Below are 19,732 nucleotides of genomic sequence, written 5' to 3'. Positions count from 1 at the left end.
GTAGCCATGGTCTAATTAATTTCAGATATTTGAAAACAATGGTTTCTCATAAAGAACCATTTAGGGCCTGTGTTTCACATTTAAAATGATAATCATTGTTGAGTCAGTAACATAAAACCTGTGCTTAAGAAGTGTGTAATGAAAATAGTATTCTTCTTCATCTCTGGACTACGACGTAGCTGGGAGGATTATTTTTTTTCCCTGAGTGATATTGCTTTAGGATGGAGACAAAGCCTAAACATTTTCCCTTTTGTTGGGTTTTCTCACACAAATCCGAACATCTGAAAACAATGATTTGTCATGGGAGACTTTGGCAGCCTGAGCAAAGGTTTACTGTTTCTACTTTGCCTAAAATATTTACAAAGAAAAGTATCTGACATTCGCAGTAAATCAGACAATGTTTCAGGCCCCTGACATAACCCATGGAGGCAGTTTGCGTGGTCTCCAAGAGGTGGAAAGGAGATCCCCTATCTGTTTCAGTGCAGAAAGCCTGGCTCCCGGAGAAGGTGGGGAGGGTTAAATAAGATGAGATGAAAACACCGAAGGGCTGCAGCGGTCTGTTTTCCCAGCTTGATCCGCTCCTCACTTTCCCCAGTCATCCCGAAAAGCCCCGAGGGCCTCCGGTGTAACACACCCTCCTTCCCCCGAGGTTTTCCCCTGGCGGGCTGGGGATGCTCAGGAGGAGTTCCTCATCCCTCCCTCCGCAGCCCCACAGGAGCCCGGCCACCACCTCCGCCCGTGCCTTTGTCTGGCCAGCCCCAAAGCCTCCCCCGTGCCCAGAAACCTCCATCCCACGCGGGAAGGGCAGGGGGATCGCGGAGCCCCCGGCCGGCTCCTCTCCTGCGGGTGAGGAACGGGGGGCTCCGCGCCTCCAGCCCCGGGGCCCCGAGGCTCCGCGGGGGCTCCGGGAGCTCCGCGCCGGGCGGAGAGGAGGAAGAGGAGGAGGAGGAGGAGCAGGGGGAAGGGGGTGGGTTCTGCATCCTCCGCTTTCTTCCCAGCTCCGAGAGCGAGCGGCTTTGGCCGGCCGGTTCCCATCAGAGCTCCGGCAGCCGCGGGGTGGGAAGGGAAAGGGGAGGGGGGAAGGGTCTTTTCCCTTTAAAGAAATAATAAATTTTCTTTCCCATCGTGAAAAAGAAAAAAGAGGTGCCAGCAGCGAGCCGACCCGAGGCTGGTTAGCCCCGGGCTATAACTACTGGTTGCTTCTTGCTGGTGCTTGTAGGGCAGAGAGCTGCGCTACCCCCCGGCCCTATCCCTGTTCAGAATTCTGGCCAGACTCAGGACCTCCCCATCCCTTGGAGGGGTGGCCACCAGCCCAGCACAGTGGGAGCAGAAACCTGCAGCTTCCCCTCGTGGAGCTGTGCTGCTGCAGCCAAAGCTGTGAGAGGATGCTCCACAGCAGAGCAGGGGCAGCGGGGTCACCCTCTTCTCTTCCCATCCTTTGCCAGGAGCAGCTGCTCAGTCTCCAGTGGACAAGAGTCACGGGGTGATGAAGAAGCAAGCTCAGGGCTGCAGAAGTGGCTCCTGCTTTGCTAAATGTCGCCCCTCCCGCCTGAAGCCAAGGCAGGGAGCAGAGTGGAACAGGTGAAGCTGGGAAGCTGGAGACACTGAAGGCTAGAGGGGCAGCTTGACTGTGGTGACTGGTCATTTAGAAGCTCCTTGTTTGTCCTGAAGGGTGGTCTGGAAAAAGGGAGACACCCAGTGCCATGGGGGATGTCCTGGTCTCCTTTCCAGAGGCTGGGATGGAGCAGGATGGTCTCCAACCTCTTCACCTAGGAAAAGGAGTGGGCCAGAGAGATTCCTGACTTACACATATGTCTTCAGAGGTCTTGTCTGCAGCCTGGAAAGGCTGAGATTGTGTGGGGAGAGGGAACAGTGCCCTTACTATGTGTCTCACCCAACCCCCTTATGACTGGAGGGGCAGAAGAGGCTTGTTTGAACCAGTGTGGGAGAGGTTCAACGTCAGTATCCTCCTTTCATCACAGCACTCTGCAGAGGAAGTGTGCACTGCCTCAGCAGTGACACTGGCGAGGCAGGCAAGGATACCAAAATCAGGAACTGCGAAGCCTCTGTGTGAATTTGCATCAAACACCCTCAAAAAACGTGCCCACAACTGTTTACAGTGCTTCTTTGAAAACAGAGTGTTGTCAACTCTTCTGACGCACGATTTCAAGGATGTCAAGGATTCAAGAAATTTCAAGGATTGAGAAACCTCGTCCCAGCTCTGGCGTGTTTAGGTGTGGCAGTGCCCAGTAGGCACATGCACCATGCAGGGTCTGATCCAGGCACGGGGAACTGGGGGGCACTGGTGCTGCTGGGAGGTGGCAGTGGTGGGAGAGAAGCCTCTCTTCAACATCCCAAGTAAGCAATTGTGTATTTACTCCGTGTAAGGAGGAAAAACAAACAAGCTGTGCAAGCTGAGATAAGGTTTTCAGCCAGCACTCCAGCTCCATTCACCCAGGCCACAGCTCACACAAAGCTGATCTGGCTTAAGCCTCCAGGTCTCCATTTCTCCCTGCTTGGCTGTCATCTCTTCCACCTCCCGCCCCTCCAACTTGGCACCGAGGTCTGTCTTTGGAAACAAGGGCTTTGGGCTTGTCTGAAATCCTCTGTCAGTCTAACTCTGGGGACATAGCAGCTGGAACAGCAACAGTGAGAGGAGCTGAAGGAAAACTCCTTCTGCCTCTTCCTAGTGTTCGTACCTGGGGCTGCCAAAAACGTGCCCAGAGCAGTGCAATCAGACACACCTATTTCTCCAGGCTTTTCTTTTCTGGCTCCAGCTTTACACCTTCCTGGAGGAGGGGGACTTCTGGCTTCTGCTTCTCCGAAAGGGAGCACGCCAGAGGAGCTGCTCTTGCCAGCATTTTGAGCTTGGTGAAGGTGCCTTAAATATTTCCCACATACTGAGATAGGTACATTTTGGGATGAGGGCTGCCTGGAGAGCACACCAGACCCTTTATTAACTGGTGAACATCCCTTTGTAAAAGGGTGGTTTAGAGCTCCACTTATGACTTCATCTCTGAGAGGTTTGGACAGCAAATGCAGAGCCTAATCTTTAAAAAAAAAAAAAAAAAAAAAGGGAAAAAAAAGAAAAAGAAAGTGGCTGGAGATGCATGGGTGGAGAAGCTTGGCTCGCGCGGCTGCCGATGTGAGGCTGCCTGTGAATTGGCATCGGCAGGGGAAGTTTGGAACCAGCACCAATTTATTCTTTCACTGCAACCTCCGCTGAGACTGGGGAGGCAAAGGGGAAAAAGGCATTTCGGTCCCAGTCACTTTCCCCATTTCAACCGGCTTCGGGAGCCAGGGCGGAGGAGGTCTCTGCATTCTCTTCCCGGTTAATTGTCTAATTGGGGAACAATGCGCCTCTCGCAGCCGCCTGCCCCTCTCCGGAGGGCTCCGGGCGAGCTCGGAGGGACCGTCCCGCCGCACCGGGCTGCGGGTGCCGCTGCGGGTCTGGGGACCGGAGGGAGCCCCGAGGGGGCGGCCGGGCCGGGGGCGGGGGGCCCCGCTCGGCGGAGGCAGGCGCTGGGGGCTCTCCTGCGCCCAGCAGCTGCGGGAGCTTTGGAAATTGCAAGGAGGCTCTCGCAGAGCTTGTGAACCCTCCTCTCCCCGAGCCAGCGCCCCTCCTCTGCAGCGCTGACGGTACAACGATATAATAATGATGGGTGGCTGAGGCTCGCATTTGAACTTGCAGGCTCGCTCCCTTTGCCCGCAGCTCGGAGTCAGGTGCTCGCCGGCGAGAAGCGAGCGAAGGAAGGGGACAGCGAGCTCCGGCACAAGGGGAGAGCCCGGAACCACCGGCTCCTTCCAGCACTAACGAGGGGATTTACTCTTTCATGCGGCCACTGGGATCTCTGGACTAGCCCAGCCACCACGTTGTGATTTTTTGCTATCTCTGCAATACGCTACCTTTTAAGGTAACTATAACTCTTTTATTGCGGGTTGGTTTTTAGTGGTTTTTTTTTTTTTTTTCCCTCCCCCCCCACCCTTTTCTATAATATGACTGCCAGCAAACACCTAGTCTAAGATTTAAAACAATTGTTTTACTGCTTGCACCAACAAAGAGTTTGAACTGCAAATCTTAAGCGGGAGGGAATAGCGATGATTGGTGAATTTAAACAACCTGGGGTAAGTTCAACGACACGCGGGGGAAGAGGAGAAGGAGGGATGCTCGGGAACCTACAAAAAAAAAGCAAAAAAACCCCCAAAAACCAACAAAACAAAAAAACTAACACGAAAAACCGACCAAAAAAGAGAAGAAAAAACCGGTGCAAAAAGGAGAACAAAGAAAACTAGGGAGTAGAAGACTTTGGGGTGGGAGCCCTGAGAAGAGTGTTCGGTGCTGGTGGTTTGGATGGCTGGGAAGGTCGAGCCGCACCTTGGCGTGCGACAGGGCTCCGGAGGGAGACGGGAGGAAGCTGTTCCTTACGGGTGCTAAGTACACAAAGCGCCCGGGTGGCAGGAGCGACGAGAATGGACCTTTCCCCACGGCCACCAGTTTTCTAGCGCTGGGAAAAGCGTGCGCTCTGTGTCCTCCACTCCTGTGTGCTCCCCACATCCCTTCCCCTCTTTTTTATCTTTTTTTTTTTTTTTTTTTATTTTTTTTTTTTTATTTTTATTTTATCCAATCCCTTCCCCTGATGTTCCTGGAAAGCTGCTCGCAGGGCAGAACGGCTCTGAGGTGCTCAGCATCTCTCCAGAGGAGCCGGGAGAGCAGCGTGCCCCGAACCACATTTTTCTCTGCGGAAAGGGGGGCAGTGGGTGAGGAGGAGGAGGAGGAGGAGGAGGATCGCAAGGTCAGTGGAGCAAAACGCCCCCTCTTACACCCACGTCCACCTTCTGGGGCACGGGCTTTGCCTTCCCCCTCCGCTGCCAGGGGTTTCGCCTTTGTGTTACAAAGGAAAAGTGAGAGCACGGTGGAGGGCGAGCGGGGAGTTCCGACGGCGGGAGGGAGCGGGTGTGGGTGTGTGCGTGTACAGATGCGTGTACAGATGTGCGTGGATGCGTGTACAGATGTGTGTGTGCGGGCACGGCAGCGGGACACCGCGGGCAGCCCCCGGCCCCGTCCCCACACAAAGGGGCAGCGGGCGGGGGCCGGCCCTCATTGTCCCCCTGGTCACGTCCTCCCGGCCACCCCTCTCCTCCCTCCCTGCACCGGCTCTCGGGATTAAGCCCCCGTGGTTTTTTTTTTTTTTAATTTTTTTTTCCTTTTTCCCTTCTCATTTATCACCCGCTTCCCTCGGCTTTTCTCCCTTTCCCCTATTCTCTTCCTTCTTCCTCTTTTTCTCCTTCTTTCCCTTCCTCCCCCTTTTCCCCTCCTTCCTTTCCTTTACCCCCTCTTCTTCTCTCTTTTCCCTTCTTTTTCCTTCTTTTTGTTTCCTCCCCCTCCTCTTTCTTCCTTTTCCCTACTCGTTTTTGCCTCCCTTTTCCCCCTTTTTGCCCTGTCCCTCCCTTTTTCCTCCCTTCCCCTTTTCCCCCCCTTTCCCTCCCTTTTTTCCCTTTCCTTCCCCTTTTTCTCCTCCTCCCTCCACCTTCCCCTCCCCTTTTCTTTCCCTTTTTTTTGTTAATTGAGGCGTGAGCGTCGAAACGCGCTTCATAAAAAAAACCAAAAAAACCCAAAACCCATCCCGGGATGGTAAAGCGTAAAATGCTGGGTGTCTTAGGGATTGTTACTTCCGTGCCTTTTCTGTTTAACCCTTTTCTCATTCTTTGGCCTTTCGGAGCGAGCGAAGGGGGAAGTTTTCCTCCCGCACAACGAGCGCGCGGGGCGAGCGCGGGACGGGGCGGGCGCGGCCCCGCGCCGCCGGGGCGGGGGGGGCGGTGTCAGGGCTGGGTTTTGCGGGGGGATTTCCGCGGCGGGGCTCACGGTGGAGTGCGGGTTTTGGGGTGACGGGCTCGGTATTTCCGAGGGTCGCGGTCCGGGCTTGGCGCTGCGGGCCCGGGGGCGCGGCCGCTGTCGAGGAACGCGGCGGGCGCGGCGGCGCCCCCGCGCGGCGAGCGGCGGCGTGGCGGCTCCCGCGGCCGCCGGTTTCCCGCCAGAGGGCTCCGGGCCTGTCCCCGTGAGGGGAGAAAGAGGCCAACCGCAGCCGTGACTAAACAATTTAAAATGCGCAGCACCCCCTCCATAAAAGCCGCTGTTTCTCCATCAGCCCTGCGAGTCCTCTGCACAAGGAGGGTGGGGTGGAGCAGCTCTGCTGGCAGGAAAGGCTGGCACAGGCGGCATTGTTCAGAGAGCAGGGCTGGGTGGGATGTTAGGAGTCAGGAATTGTTCCTGCGGTGCCCACAGCAGCTGGGGCTGCCCCTGGATCCTTGGGATGCCCCAGGCCAGGCTGGACAGGGCTGGCGCACTGGGACAGTGGCAGTGTCCCTGCCATGGCTGGGGTGGCACTGGGTGGGATTTAAAATCCCTCCCAACCCAATCCATCCCGTGCGCCTGTGGCGCTGAGGCACAGCAGCAGGACGGACAGTCACGGCTGTGACTCTGTGCTGGCGGTGTGAGGTGGGGCTGTGGGGATGGCAGAGGAGCTGGGGGCTCCCGCAGCCAGCCCTGTGCCCAGCCGTGAGACGCCGGGTGAACCCCAAGGGTGAACCCCAAGGGTGATCCCCAAGGGTGAACCCCAAGGGAGAACCCCAAGGGAGAACCCCAAGGGTGATCCCCAAGGGTGAACCCCAAGGGTGAACCCCAAGGGAGAACGCCAAGGGTGATCCCCAAGGGTGATCCCCAAGGGTGAACCCCAAGGGTGAACCCCAAGGGTGAACCCCAAGGGTGATCCCCAAGGGAGAACCCCAAGGGTGAACCCAAAGGGTGAACCCAAAGGGAGAACCCCAAGGGTGATCCCCAAGGGTGATCCCCAAGGGTGAACCCCAAGGGTGAACCCAAAGGGAGAACCCCAAGGGTGAACCCAAAGGGTGAACCCAAAGGGAGAACCCCAAGGGTGATCCCCAAGGGTGAACCCAAAGGAGAACCCCAAGGGAGAACGCCAAGGGAGAACCCCAAGGAAGAACCCCAAGGGTGATCCCCAAGGGTGAACCCAAAGGAGAACCCCAAGGGAGAACCCCAAGGGTGGTCCCCAAGGGTGAACCCAAAGGGTGAACCCCAAGGGTGAACCCAAAGGGAGAACCCCAAGGGAGAACCCCAAGGGTGAACCCCAAGGGAGAACGCCAAGGGTGAACCCCAAGGGTGAACCCCAAGGGTGATCCCCAAGGGTGAACCCCAAGGGTGATCCCCAAGGGTGAACCCCAAGGGTGAACCCAAAGGGAGAACCCCAAGGGTGAACCCAAAGGGTGAACCCAAAGGGAGAACCCCAAGGGTGATCCCCAAGGGTGAACCCAAAGGGAGAACCCCAAGGGTGAACCCCAAGGGAGAACCCCAAGGAAGAACCCCAAGGGTGAACCCAAAGGGTGAACCCCAAGGGTGAACCCCAAGGGAGAACCCCAAGGAAGAACCCCAAGAGTGATCCCCAAGGGTGAACCCAAAGGAGAACCCCAAGGGAGAACCCCAAGGGTGGTCCCCAAGGGTGAACCCAAAGGAGAACCCCAAGGGAGAACCCCAAGGGTGATCCCCAAGGGAGAACCCCAAGGGTGATCCCCAAGGGGGAACCCAAAGGGTGAACCCCACGGGTGAATCCCAATGGAGAACCCCAAGGGTGAACCCCAAGGGAGAACCCAAAGGGAGAACGCAAAGGAGAACCCCAAGGGTGAACCCCAAGGCTGAACTCCAATGGTGAACCCCAAGGAACCTGAGGAACCCCTGCTGGAGCACAAGCCAGCTCCCGGTGCCTAGCCCCACCAAGGCAGCAAGGTTACACCTCTGTGAATGACAGAATTTCCACCTCTTACTTCCCTTCAGCACACTTAAGAGAGGTGGGCAGGCCTTCAGCTCTCCTGCACCCCAGCCTGACAGGTCAGTGTGTCTGGGCGATGCTTTCGGGCACGGGGTAGGGTTGTCAGGGTGCCCTGTGCAGGGCTAGCAGCTGGACTTGGTGATCCCTATGTGTCCAGCCTGGGATATTCAATGTTTCTGGCAGGCAGGAGCGACAAGGTGGAGCTGGGGCGATGCAGGAAGAGCAGGGTGTGCTCATTGCTCCTCCACGTGCTGCCTCTGGCAGTTTTCCACTGTCTCTGCATGGCTGTCCCAGAGCCTGGAGCTGCTCCTGGCATACGAGCACGGGGCTGTGAGGGGTGTCCCGAGGCAGCAGCTGCTGCAGACAGGAGCGCCAGAACACACTGTGCTCCTGTCTGTGCTCCAGCCTGCAGCCAGCACCGCAAGGACTCAGCCTGGAGGAGTTCCCCCCAGCTGGAGGTGATGAGGAAGAGGTGATGCTGACACCCCAAAAACCTTCTCCAAGGCCTTGGGAAGGTTTTCCAAAGGGACAACGGGCCAAGCAGGGCCCACTGGTGAATGAGATGGAGGCTGATGCGCCATGTGTCGGCACAGTGGGCTAATTAATCACGTGGCAGAGAGGTGGTGAGGCTGGCAAAGTTAATTAGGCAGCGCTGATGGTGAGGTGGATACATGGCAGCAATTAAAAGTACCAGGATCAAAGGACTGCAGAAATAAAAGAAAGTGAAGAATGTGTGCCTTTGAGGAAGGATGGCACCTGTGAAGCTTTCAGAGCTTGGAAGGTAGCAAGGGATGTGCTATGACTGCGAATGGTCATTTCCAGCTTTTTGGGGTTTCACTGGAAACTGTAATTTCCTGTTTTACCCATTAGAATGAGCAGCCTTCCTTCTCTAGTGCTGGGTTCTGTTGGGTCCCACCCTCTTTTTTTTTTTTTTTTAATTTTATTTCGTTTTAATCTTTTATGTCATTCTGACTTTCACTATGAGGATCAGATGGGCAGAGGCTGCTTTGTGTGTGTTTAAGGAACATATCCAGATTTCACAGTGCAGCTGTAGAGCATGTCTACAGCAGAACCAACCTCAGTGTGACCTGAGAAGTTGCAGGTTTTAGAGACATTGTTACCTCTATGAAAATGGCTAATATGGGAAACTCCTCATTGTGTCAGCTTCAGAGAAACCAGAAGTATTTTTGGATTGTAAGCTTTAGCCTCTTCCACACCAGGACAATTCACTCTCTGAACCTGAAGTTTTAAACAGAAAGAGAGACATGATGTTCTCTCATCTGGTTAAATTAAAATAGCATTGGTGTGAGATCAAGCTTACACTGCAAACTAAACACAAGCTGGAATTTGGTCAGAACTTACTGCTCCTATGAGTTTTTGCTGTAGTAAGGGAAGGTGGCAGCGCCTGCAAAAATAGGAGCTGTGCTCTTTCCCCACAAAGAGAACCCCTACTGCTGGTTTTTAAAGATGTGAAGCTTGTCCAGGAGTTTTCCATCTATAGGCTAAGAGATGCTGCACTCAAGGCTGCATCCCGTTTAGAAATGTAACACGAATGCCTACTGTAGATCCATCTGCCTGTAGTGGCTCCTAATAGAATGGATCAGCCCAGCTGGAAACCAGCCAGCAGGCAGCCCAAGTTTGGTCACGTCAAGTGAGGTACTTTTTTAGCAGAAGGTGGAAATTAAACACTTGCTCAAGTCTTGCAGCTTGAGTTGGCAAGATTTGCTCACTGTGTTACGGATTTCTTTTACTATGGGTGACACCAAGGGGGGGAAAAATATTTTGTGGGAAAAGGTGTAATTGGATGGATTTTGGTTAATTGCAGTGGACTTAGGGGCAGTGCAGCAGCCAGACAGCAAACTTCTGTGAACTGTAGAGTGCGGGAATGGGAAACACAAACCTGCTTTAGAGTTGGGATTTAGCTGTGTAAGAGCACAGTCTGCTGCAGCCTCTGCCAGCAGAAGGGCAGGAGCAATCACATCCAAGAGCCTGGAAACATGGATGGGAATTAGGGTGAGGTGTAAGCAGCAACCTCTGCCTCACCTGTCGGTCCTGAGGAGGATTTTTGGCACCAGGTCTGCAGAGCTCTGTCTCCTCCTGAATCAGGCTGCCCTGTGGGGCTGAGCAAGGTGCTGCTGTTATGGTCTGCGTGTTTGGAGAGGGTGGCAGGGGTAATTGAACATTTAATTCTGGCAGCTGGAGTGGAGCAGCACTGGGCAAACCAGGAGTGTTTATGGGAACCCACTGAGGCCTGGAGCATGAAAACCAAGCCTCGGGTGTGGAGGCTTGTGTGGGAGTCACACTCCTGACCCTTAGGGCTGAAAATCAGATCATTCTCCCCAGGTTTTCATTGCTTGAGTGAGCATTTCAGGACAAAGATTTATAAAAATTCAAGAGGTGGTTTTCCAAGAGTCAGGTAGGGATTTTTGGCAAGTGTCTCGTATTAAGCTTTGTGCTCAAACAGTGCAATTTTTTGGAGCTATCCAAGCCCTTGGTGCAGCAGGTGTAATTCCTGCTCTACTCAGTAAAAGGCTAGGAGCTATCTCATCCAGGAATGTTGTCTTCTGTTCCCATGGATTCCTTGAAAATTGCCCTTCCACAGTTGCTTTTCATCTGTCCCTGTGAGTGTGTGTGATGTGTTTGGTGACTGGAAGCTTAGCAGCAGGGTTTGTGTTCTTACCAAACATGGAAGAAATTGTGTGATGACAGAAATTGCAATGAACTTCCAAGGGCAACAGGCTTCCACTGACACGTGCCAGGCATCCAGGTATGCCAGGTCAGAGCCAGGGAAGTGGGCCAGGTGCAACATGCAATCAGCTCTGTTTAGGTACAACACCCCCATTGCTGGGAAAAAGAAAATACTTTGTTCTTTTTCATGACAGGTTTCTTTGATTCCCTTGATTCTGGTCCCAAAAGGCAAGGCTGCCTTTAGGGGAAGGAGGGAGATAAAACTCGTGGGTAAACATGGAGAGCTAAACTTGTAAACATTCTGTTCTGGACCTTGGCTTCGCTGTGGATGCAGCCAGTGTGTGATGCAGGGGACCACATGTGGGCAGAACTTCTCAGAAGGTCTGGAGCCACTCGGCTCTCACAGGGGCCAGAACTTTTTCTGGCAGGAAGGTCGTTCACTCAGCACCTTGGAAGGTGGAGAATTCTTCCAGTTAGTCTTCTTTTCAAGCTCTTATCAGTTCCTTTGTGTTACCAAAGGAACTTCACTGGAGTGGTTTTGGTGCTTGAGCCTTCCAGCGTTTTTGGGATACAAGGGTTGCTTGAAGGTCCTTCTGCACATCTGTAGGCTCACACTGACATAACTTTTTCTTTTAATTGTTGTGTAATAATGAAGATCATTTAAGTGTTTATCTGAGCAAACATGTGACTATTTCAGAGCTGATCCATTGCATTCAAAGGATTTGGATGTCTGCAGCTCTGATCTTGTGCAACCTCCTCACTTATAACATCCTTCTACAGGGAGTTTGCACCAGGGCACAGTATTGAATTGTAAAGTTAACCAATAAATAGTCACTTTTGTTTTCTTCACATGCAGCTTGGCTTATGTAAATGTAAGAAGAGATAAAAGACTGGCTGGGTGGTGTTGGGGTAGGTGTTAGCGTCTTCAGAAGAAGTTTTATGGCTTGTAGGGCTTAAACTGAATGAAGTCTTGTTCTAGACTGGGACTCAGTTGTGAAAAGTGCAAATTCCATGAAGTTCAGGCTGCAAAATAAGTGATATCACACTCTGCACTCAGCTGTCCTGAACGGCTGCAGCAGAGATGGGGCGTCCTTGGCAGCGTGCAGCCTGCTCTGTGGAAAGCAGCTGCATTTCTCCCTCCACACCCAGGGAATAAGTTGTAGCACATGTTTCCCAGTGCAACCAGCTGGCTCTGGCCATCCATGTAGAGGGAACGAAAGGCGCTGGGGTTTTCAGCCCTGTTGGGTGGGAATTTTTAACTCGCCTCACTGGAAAGTTTTGTTTGGAGATGTTTTGCGTCTTTCCCGTGCTGCTCAGACGTTACAGGATGTGTGCCAGTTCACACAGGCTCCTGTGGAGTTTGGGCTGCATCTGTGAGCTGTGGAGTGAACTGTCCTGAGGTTGAACACGTCACCAGGAGTTTTCTCAAGTTGCTTCTCCGTGTGTCTTTGCTGTCATGTTCAGTGCAGCCTGTGGAGTTTTTAAAAGCGGAAGTTTCAAATTGTACACGTGTGCAGTGCAGATTCCATAGTCATAACACTGGTACATATCTATTAAATCTCTTCCCTGATCCTTAAGGCAGTTCAACTGCAAGCTCTCTTGAACAGGAAAAAACTGTCAGCTTGGTTGCTTGTCCAAGTGAAGAGCTCAGGTAGCAGATTTTACAGCAATATCAGGAAAATCAAGGTAGTGATAAAAATTTTTTGACAAACTGCTGCTGAAAATAATTTCTTATGCTGGGTTGTTCATAGCACATTCATGTAACTGTATGGATGAGTGACTATTTATAAACCCTTCGCTGTCATTGGTGTTTGTGTGTCTTGCAATGCTTTTGTAACTTTGGGGATATTTACAGGTTCAATCAATGTGTAACTATGAACGTAAACAAAAACTGAGAAATAATGTTGTGAACATGCAATTTGTTATTGTGTACATATGATACATGTGAAGAGCTTTCCAGCTGTTGGAAGGTGGAGCCTGTAAAGGAAAGTGAGAGGGAACTGACATGCCAGAACGTCACTCAGGACTCAACAACCTGAAACCCATTTTAAATCTGTATTCCATGGAGAGACATGGTCATTATAACAAATTTCCACAATAAATTGCTAAATGAAGATGCCCTGAAAGCAGGAAGGACTGCTTCTGTGACAAATATTGATGTGCTGAGCTACAACATTTGCTAAGGACACAGTGCAATACTAACCACTTACTCCTTTGTTCTTCATTTCTAGGTCAAGATGTTGTTAAGTATAAAAAGTATCTTATGGATGTACTCTACGTTAGCTATAACATATATGCTACCTAAAGGTAAGTTTCTGTACACAGAACATTTCATTTAAATTAATTTAGTGGTCTAACTGGTAGGGCGTTTCACAGGACTGAAGAACAGCCCAGACTCAGGAAATTGTCTTTCTTTGCCTCTGCCATGCTGTTAATGTCACTAATTTTGTTTCTGTGTCGTCCCCAAGGCATTAGTGATTTATTTCTGTTGTGCTTGGGCTGCCATGAGCTAAGCAGCTGGACCCCTTGGCTGCTGGGGTCTCGAGCAAGGAGGTGTTAGGGCAGCTGCAGGTTTGGGTGGAAAGGAAGGAGCTCTTACTGCCTCTCTTGGTGATTACATGCTAAAACTGAAGTATGTATCCATGTGTGGTTGCCCTGCTTCTTTGAAAGTTTAGGTCAGGCCTTCAGTATGGAAAATATCCCAACAGCTGCTGCAGACTCACAAAATTGGGAAAGCAGCTTTCCCAAGTCTCAAAGCAAGATTTTTCTTTATTTTCTTTCCCCCTTCTTTCCAGGTACTTCTCAAACTGATTTTAGCCTTTGGGAAAATCAAATTACTACTTCTTTTTTTTTTTTTTTTTTTTTTTTTTCCACCTAGCTGGAACACTGTTGCTAATAGCATGTTTAGGTAATCCTGAAAATGAAAAGGACTGGTTCATTAGTGGAACCAATTAAAAATAAGAAAAGGATAATGCATTTAGATTGGCTATAAGGAAGCAAGATCTGGATCAGACCACAGACCTGACTCACTGCCTTGCACAAATTTAGAATTCAGGGATACAGGGACTGAGAGGGCAGCACTCAAAATGGGGAGGAGTCAGATGGATCCTTGGAGTAGTAGAAAGTGGGATGGCGTCTTTACATGTCCTCTCACTTACTCCACCTTTTATTACATCATAAATGTAATTTGTCTTCAGAGTGGGATTTTGGGTACTCGGGGGATTTTTATGAGTGTCCCATTCTTTGGAATGTAGATCAGGTTGTGACCCATCCTTATTTGTCCAAATTTTTTTTAAGACATTCAGAAAGACGTATGTTCCTAGAACATACTGTGAACTTTGTGGGGTTTACTTTTTAAGTCAGGGGCCATTCTTTTGGCCTACAGAGTCTTAAGCATTTTCAAACTGTGGCCATGGTGAGGAGTTCAAGGATGAAAAAAATTTCCTTTTTCATGAATTGATCTAATTAATGATCCCAAATAATCTGTGGGATCAACTCTTTTCCTTATCTTTTATAGAAAAGTCAGTGCAATAATATTTTTGAGAATGAATGCACACAATCTTTATAAGTATGGCTTTTAAAAAAAAAATACTCTAAAAATAAAACTTATTCCAACATTCTGAAAGATAGACACCTTATGTTTCAACCTTTTCTTTTTGAATCCTTAGTTAGGATTTAAAATTGAAGCCTTTAAATCTTTTGTGAAACACAAATTCCCAGCTTATCACTATTGTGGTTTACAAGCTGGACCTTGTGGTTATGATCAGCACTGGAGCTTTTCCTTCTTGTTTTGGGTGGCCATTTGTGGTGTTCTGTTGAGTTCTGCAGCTGAGATTTGCATTTGCCTGGCTCCTTGTGAAGTGTCTTGCAGACTATAAAATTAATTCTTCATCACTCCTTCTCTTATTCTGCTTGCTCAGACCCCAAACCACCTGGTAAAGAACTCAGGTTATTGTTGGGTCTCAGTCTATTACTTTTCAGTATTTCCTACAAATTTCACTAATTTTAATTAATTATTATCTTCACTAAAAGATTGGTGTTCAATTGAAAGGCTTCTCCTAGGCTCAGTGCTAGTAGTTGGATTGACAAAACACACAGTTTCACTGATCCTTTTTATTTCTGCTGCTAGACAGGGCAATATACCATATGTCCCAGCAGGTTGTTGATGAACTGAAAAATGAGATGCAACATTTTTCTTTTTTTTTTTTTTTTTCCTTCTCATAAATTTAGCTAAAAATAAATAGAATATTTTATTCTTTAAGCATGTGGGGTTTGTCTGCATAGTCAGTAGCAACATTCTGTTCAGCTAAATGCAATTATGTGGCAAATTCACTCCTCTTCAGCAATGTCACACCATGCAGGGCACTCTGTTCTTCAGACTTTTTGTCCACTGCAGACCTATTGGCCTGGTCATTGTGGTTAATGTGATACAGAAGGGCAGAATTCTGTCCTTTTTTAAAATTATCTTGACTCCTACTTTAAGAATTTTGTAAAATTTACCACAGCACAAGTGTACACATTTTGGAGAAAGAGACTTTGTTCTCAAGCAAGAATTCCTTTCTTCCCACCTCAAAAGGAAGACATCCATTGGTCTATCACATCCCACTGAGAAGGGCTGATATGGAGTAAAAGCTTAGCAAAAATGATAAAGGAGGGGAAAAAAGGTGCTATATGGATTAATATGAGATGCTGATAGCTTCTGCATTGGTCAGTAAATTCTGCTAGACTAATTTGGAGTGCTGCAAGAAATCAAGCCTTTTGGAACTGTGCAGGAACATCACTTAATCTTGTATTATGTTAGCCAAATATATTCTTTTTCTGTAGGGAAAAACTTCCTCCTCCTCCTTTCTCCTTCTCCTCCTTCTTCTTGCCTTCTTCTCCTCCTTCCTTCACTTTGTCACAACAAATAGTTTTTCATAAAGTGTGATTTAAGCCTTTCTAAAGTTGGGCAGAACTGCAGCTACGCAGAATCTTCTGTTCTGGGAAGTAGCACAGTTTAGGCTGGATCTAGTTTTCATATTGGGATGATATGTGTTGTTTGCCAAGGCTTCCAGCTGGCTGAAGTGAAGACAGAAATTTTAAAGGGAGAAAATTTCCTCAGGGATCAGCGCTGATATTCCAGATCACTCATAATCACAAACAGTGTTCTTTCAAAGTTTATTAAAGTTCTGTCAGTCAGTATAATTATAATGTAGTCATTCTTCAATTAAGAAGAAAGTTTCTGTAAGGTGTATAGATGACAAGAGATCATAATAAATTCTAAATATTTTGAGACTGATTTTGATCTCCCACCTGTGCAATTTGGCAGTAATTCCATCACAACTGATAGAAGTGAGAATTAATTCTATTTCTTTATCTCCAACCACTGCAACTCTGAAGTTTCAAGAAAATAAAGGCAATAAAAAAGATCTCTTATTTCATCCATTTTGATACCATCATCTTGTCTCTATCTGAGTTGTGTGCCCAAGGAATTCTAGTTTGGTAGGCATGGATGGAACGGACCTGAGAACTCTATTCAGAATTCTGTGTCTTCCCTGTCAGTCCATTTATCTCTTTTTCTGGCTAGTACTTTGTTATTAAAATGATTGGGCATTGAGCTGATGATGCTTGTACTGGACTTGTTTAGATAATATCATTAAGACTTTGTCCTGTGGAAAATCATCTGTCTCTGTTAAAAATAATCAGGTTAATGAGCAACTGTCATTTTTTCTTCCATTTTCCTTTTTCCCTCGTTTCTTTTTTTTTCTGCTTTCTTTCTTCATTTTTAAATTTTTTTTTATTTGCCCCTTCTTTTTTTTTATTCCCTTTTTGCTCCTTTGATTCTCTCCCTCTGCCCACCCTTCCATCCAACCCTCCAATCTCCTACTCTTTATGGAGAGATTATATTTTTTGTCATAGATAAAAAGATAATTTTCATGTGCTGGTGTCTCCTGTTTCATATATCACTCTGTTGATGACTATTATTAAGTTACTATATTTCTAAACTTATAAATCACATCTCCCTTCAAAATAGTGATGACCATGTTCTACCTTTCAAAAATGTTAGAAAAGGACTGTGAAAGAGGTAAAATAGTTACTGTTGTGCATCAGCTTTTAATCTTCATTAAGCCATGATGTATGATGAAATAACATCACATGAAAAAGGCAAATCCATCAGAAACCCTCTCTTCAGTCGCAGTGTGCAGCTTGGATGAACAGTAGTCAACTTCCCCCTCAGGATATTGTCAGATGGAAGTATTTCACTGTGAAATGTTTGCAGCTGGAGATGACATAAAAAATGATGAAAGTCCTGATCATGTCAAGTCTGAGCCAAGCAGGGACTTTCTGCGTGCTTTACTTCTTCCTTTGCTTTTACATCCTGAAATATTTCATTTCTGCGATGCGTTAAAGGCCCTGAGGCTACAAGGAAACAACTTTGAAAGAGTGACTATTTGGGAGACTCTCACAGGAAAGGCTTTTGTTTCAGCACGTGTGCAATAAAAAGATTTAACCCCTGAGAGAACAGTGGGGTCAGGGGTGACAGGGGTGCAAAGCCATGGGCTGTGCTTCCTTCTGAGGACAGGAACAGCTGCTGTGAGGCGAGGCAAGGTGTAAACTCCAGCATCTCCCCTGCATTCAGGGTTTTGGCCAGTGAGGTAACTCAAAATTTTTCACTCAGAGTGGTCTTCCTCCTGTGACTTGAAGAAACAGCTCTTATAGTTCATCTGTCAGCTAAAATTTCAGACCAGTTTCCAAAAGTTAATTACTTGGTGACCATGCAGAAATGAAGAAAATAAGTCAGAATGAAATTTTCCCAAAGAGAAATGTGCTGCATCGTCAGCCTAAGATGTACCAAGATTGATACAAACTCTTTTTCAGCTTGTACTCCCAGTCCTGTTACAAATCAGCTAAGGTTCATGGATTTCAGGCTTTGCATTAGTGAATCATTATTTAACAATGAAATTTATCTGTTTCTGATTTTTCTGTTGCACTAATGTAATTTCTCCTTTCTCTCTCCTCTCTCTCTCTCTCCTTTTTCTAGTCAAAGCAGAAAAAAAAACTCTGGTCAAGGGATCTCTCTCTGGAACTTCAGTCCTGCCATGCTTCTTTTCAACCACACCCACCATATCCTCCAGCTACGCCGCCGAGTACCTCCGGATCAAATGGTCCAAGGTGGAACTGGACAAAAGCGGGAAGGACGCCAAGGAAACCACGGTCCTGGTGGCCCAAAATGGCAACATCAAAATAGGCCAGAGCTACAAGGACAGGGTGTCTGTGCCCAGCCATTCCGAGGAGACCGGGGATGCCTCGCTGACCTTCTCCAAGCTGCGCGCCAGCGATGCCGGGGTCTATCGCTGCGACGTCATGTATGGAGTGGAGGACACGCAGGGCATCGTCTCTCTGGCTGTTGAGGGTAAGGATTTGTCTATTTCATTCCTAGCCAGCAGTGATTCCAGATAAACTTGGTAATAAACGCAGAACTAGAAAGGGTTTACAGGATTTTAGCGATTTGCCCTTTGAGTAGGGTGAAAAGAAGCAACTTTCTATCATAATGGAAAGGATGAAAATTTAGAATGAAAAGAAGCCACTGAAGATGTGGTTGGCCTGTCTTGATGTCCCAAACTATGCCACCAAAAGTGGGAGCCGCTCTGTTTTTGGGAAAGGATCATCAGCATGAAGGAAGTGCTTCTTTTTGCCCAGTAATAAATTTTGGATGGGCAGAAGGAAAACTAATCTGTGAGAAGCTGCAAGAAAAGAAGTAGGGAGGTGTTTACTAAATGTGGAGCAGGCAGTGATAAGTTTGCTTGCTACCTGTATTAGGAAATAGACTCCAAAATTTTAAGAGGGAGAAGTCTATCTGTTGAGAGACGGAAGAGACAGGTGTTTCAGAACTGTTGACCTTGAAGAAGACATCTCTAAGACTATCAAGTCTAAGCACTGCCATGTTCACTACTAACTCGGGTCCCCAAATGCTATATTCAAGCATTTTTGGAACTCTCCCAGGGATGATAACAACCCCACTTCCCTGGGAAGTGAATTTTGATGTCTGACCACCCTTTCAGTGAAGTTCATAATTTCCTGGTGTCCACCTTGAGCTCCCCTGGCCCAGCCTGGGGCCGTTCCCTCTGCTCCTGTCCCTGTTCCCTGGAGCAGAGCCCGACCCCCCGGCTGTCCCCTCCTGTCAGGAGCTGTGCAGAGCTCAAGGTCACCCCTGAGCCTCTTTTTCTCCAGGCTGAGCCCCTTCCCAGCTCCCTCAGCCTCTCCAGCCCTTTCCCAGCTCCGTTCCCTCTCTGGCCAGACTCCTGCCCCTCCATTTGTTGTTTGGGTGGCCCAGAGGTGCCCCAGGATCTGGTGTGGTCCCTCAGCAGTGCCAGCACAGGAACAGTCACTGCCTGTGGCTGGCACAGCCCAGGGGCCATCAGCCTCTTGCCCTCCTGGGCACCCTGGGCTTGTGTCCAGCTGCAGTCACAGCACCCCCAGGGCCTGACCCAGCTTTGCAGCCCCTCTGCCCCAGCCTGGAGTGCTCCATGGGTTTAAGCACAGCAAAGGAGTGGCCAAAGCAGCGTGTGATGTGTGGGTGTTTCTCCCCTCAGAGCCCGCTTGTGGAGAGAGCACAGAGACTGTTCCAGAGCCCATCTGGCACTGAGCCTGACCTCACAGGCGGTGCTGAAAGGCAGGGCATTAACCCAGGCTCTGTGCCATGCACAGGCAAGTTCTGGACCCAGGTTTCTGCCTGTGCTTAGAACAATGCTGAGCTGTGTGGATGGATCTCCTCGTAGGAGCCATTTGAGGAGATTGTTCTCGTAGGAGCCTTGCTTTGGGCCCTGCCTCACACACTCCTTTGTAGCTCGGTGTTTTTTGGAAGTTCAGTATTTACTCAGGTGAATGAATCCCAAAGCAAACATTCATATCTGCTGCTGGAAATCATGGTTTTGGCTAAGGCTTTTTTGGTGAGCTTAATACTGTATTGTTCTTCCAATCTACCCAACCTAATGTGAATAGTCTGTTGGAATTGATTCAATGAAAGGATTTGAAGGTGTGGCCTTCATTTGGAAATACAATAAATCAGTGTAGCCATTAATGTCTGCATACCTTCATAAACTGTTAGGTCCTAATGATAAAAGCAAAAGAAATCCTGGTTTGAACATTACTTTTCATAATGAGTGTACCTGGCGTTCCTTACCCCTTTTCAAGTGTTCCCTTGACTACACATCTATATCCAG

The 19,732-nt window shown here is 48.8% G+C and overlaps 1 protein-coding gene across 1 annotated transcript in view; it reads left to right on the top strand.

Moving 5' to 3' along the window:
- Nucleotides 1-3,237: 3,237 nt before the first annotated feature.
- The window catches only part of VCAN (versican), a 98,950-nt gene continuing 82,455 nt past the window's right edge, over nt 3,238-19,732 (top strand). The window contains exons 1-4 of the mRNA XM_077790095.1: nt 3,238-3,311; nt 3,692-3,914; nt 12,761-12,836; nt 17,551-17,922. Coding sequence (XP_077646221.1) covers nt 12,767-12,836; nt 17,551-17,922 — 442 coding nt within the window. The 5' untranslated portion in view covers nt 3,238-3,311; nt 3,692-3,914; nt 12,761-12,766. The remainder of the gene's footprint in view (nt 3,312-3,691; nt 3,915-12,760; nt 12,837-17,550; nt 17,923-19,732) is intronic.

The sequence above is a fragment of the Lonchura striata genome, chromosome Z, assembly GCF_046129695.1.
Source record: "Lonchura striata isolate bLonStr1 chromosome Z, bLonStr1.mat, whole genome shotgun sequence".
NCBI classification, from domain to species: Eukaryota; Metazoa; Chordata; class Aves; order Passeriformes; family Estrildidae; genus Lonchura; species Lonchura striata.
The sequence above is the reverse complement of the archived record's forward strand: the minus strand, read 5'-3'. Positions and strand labels throughout refer to the sequence as shown.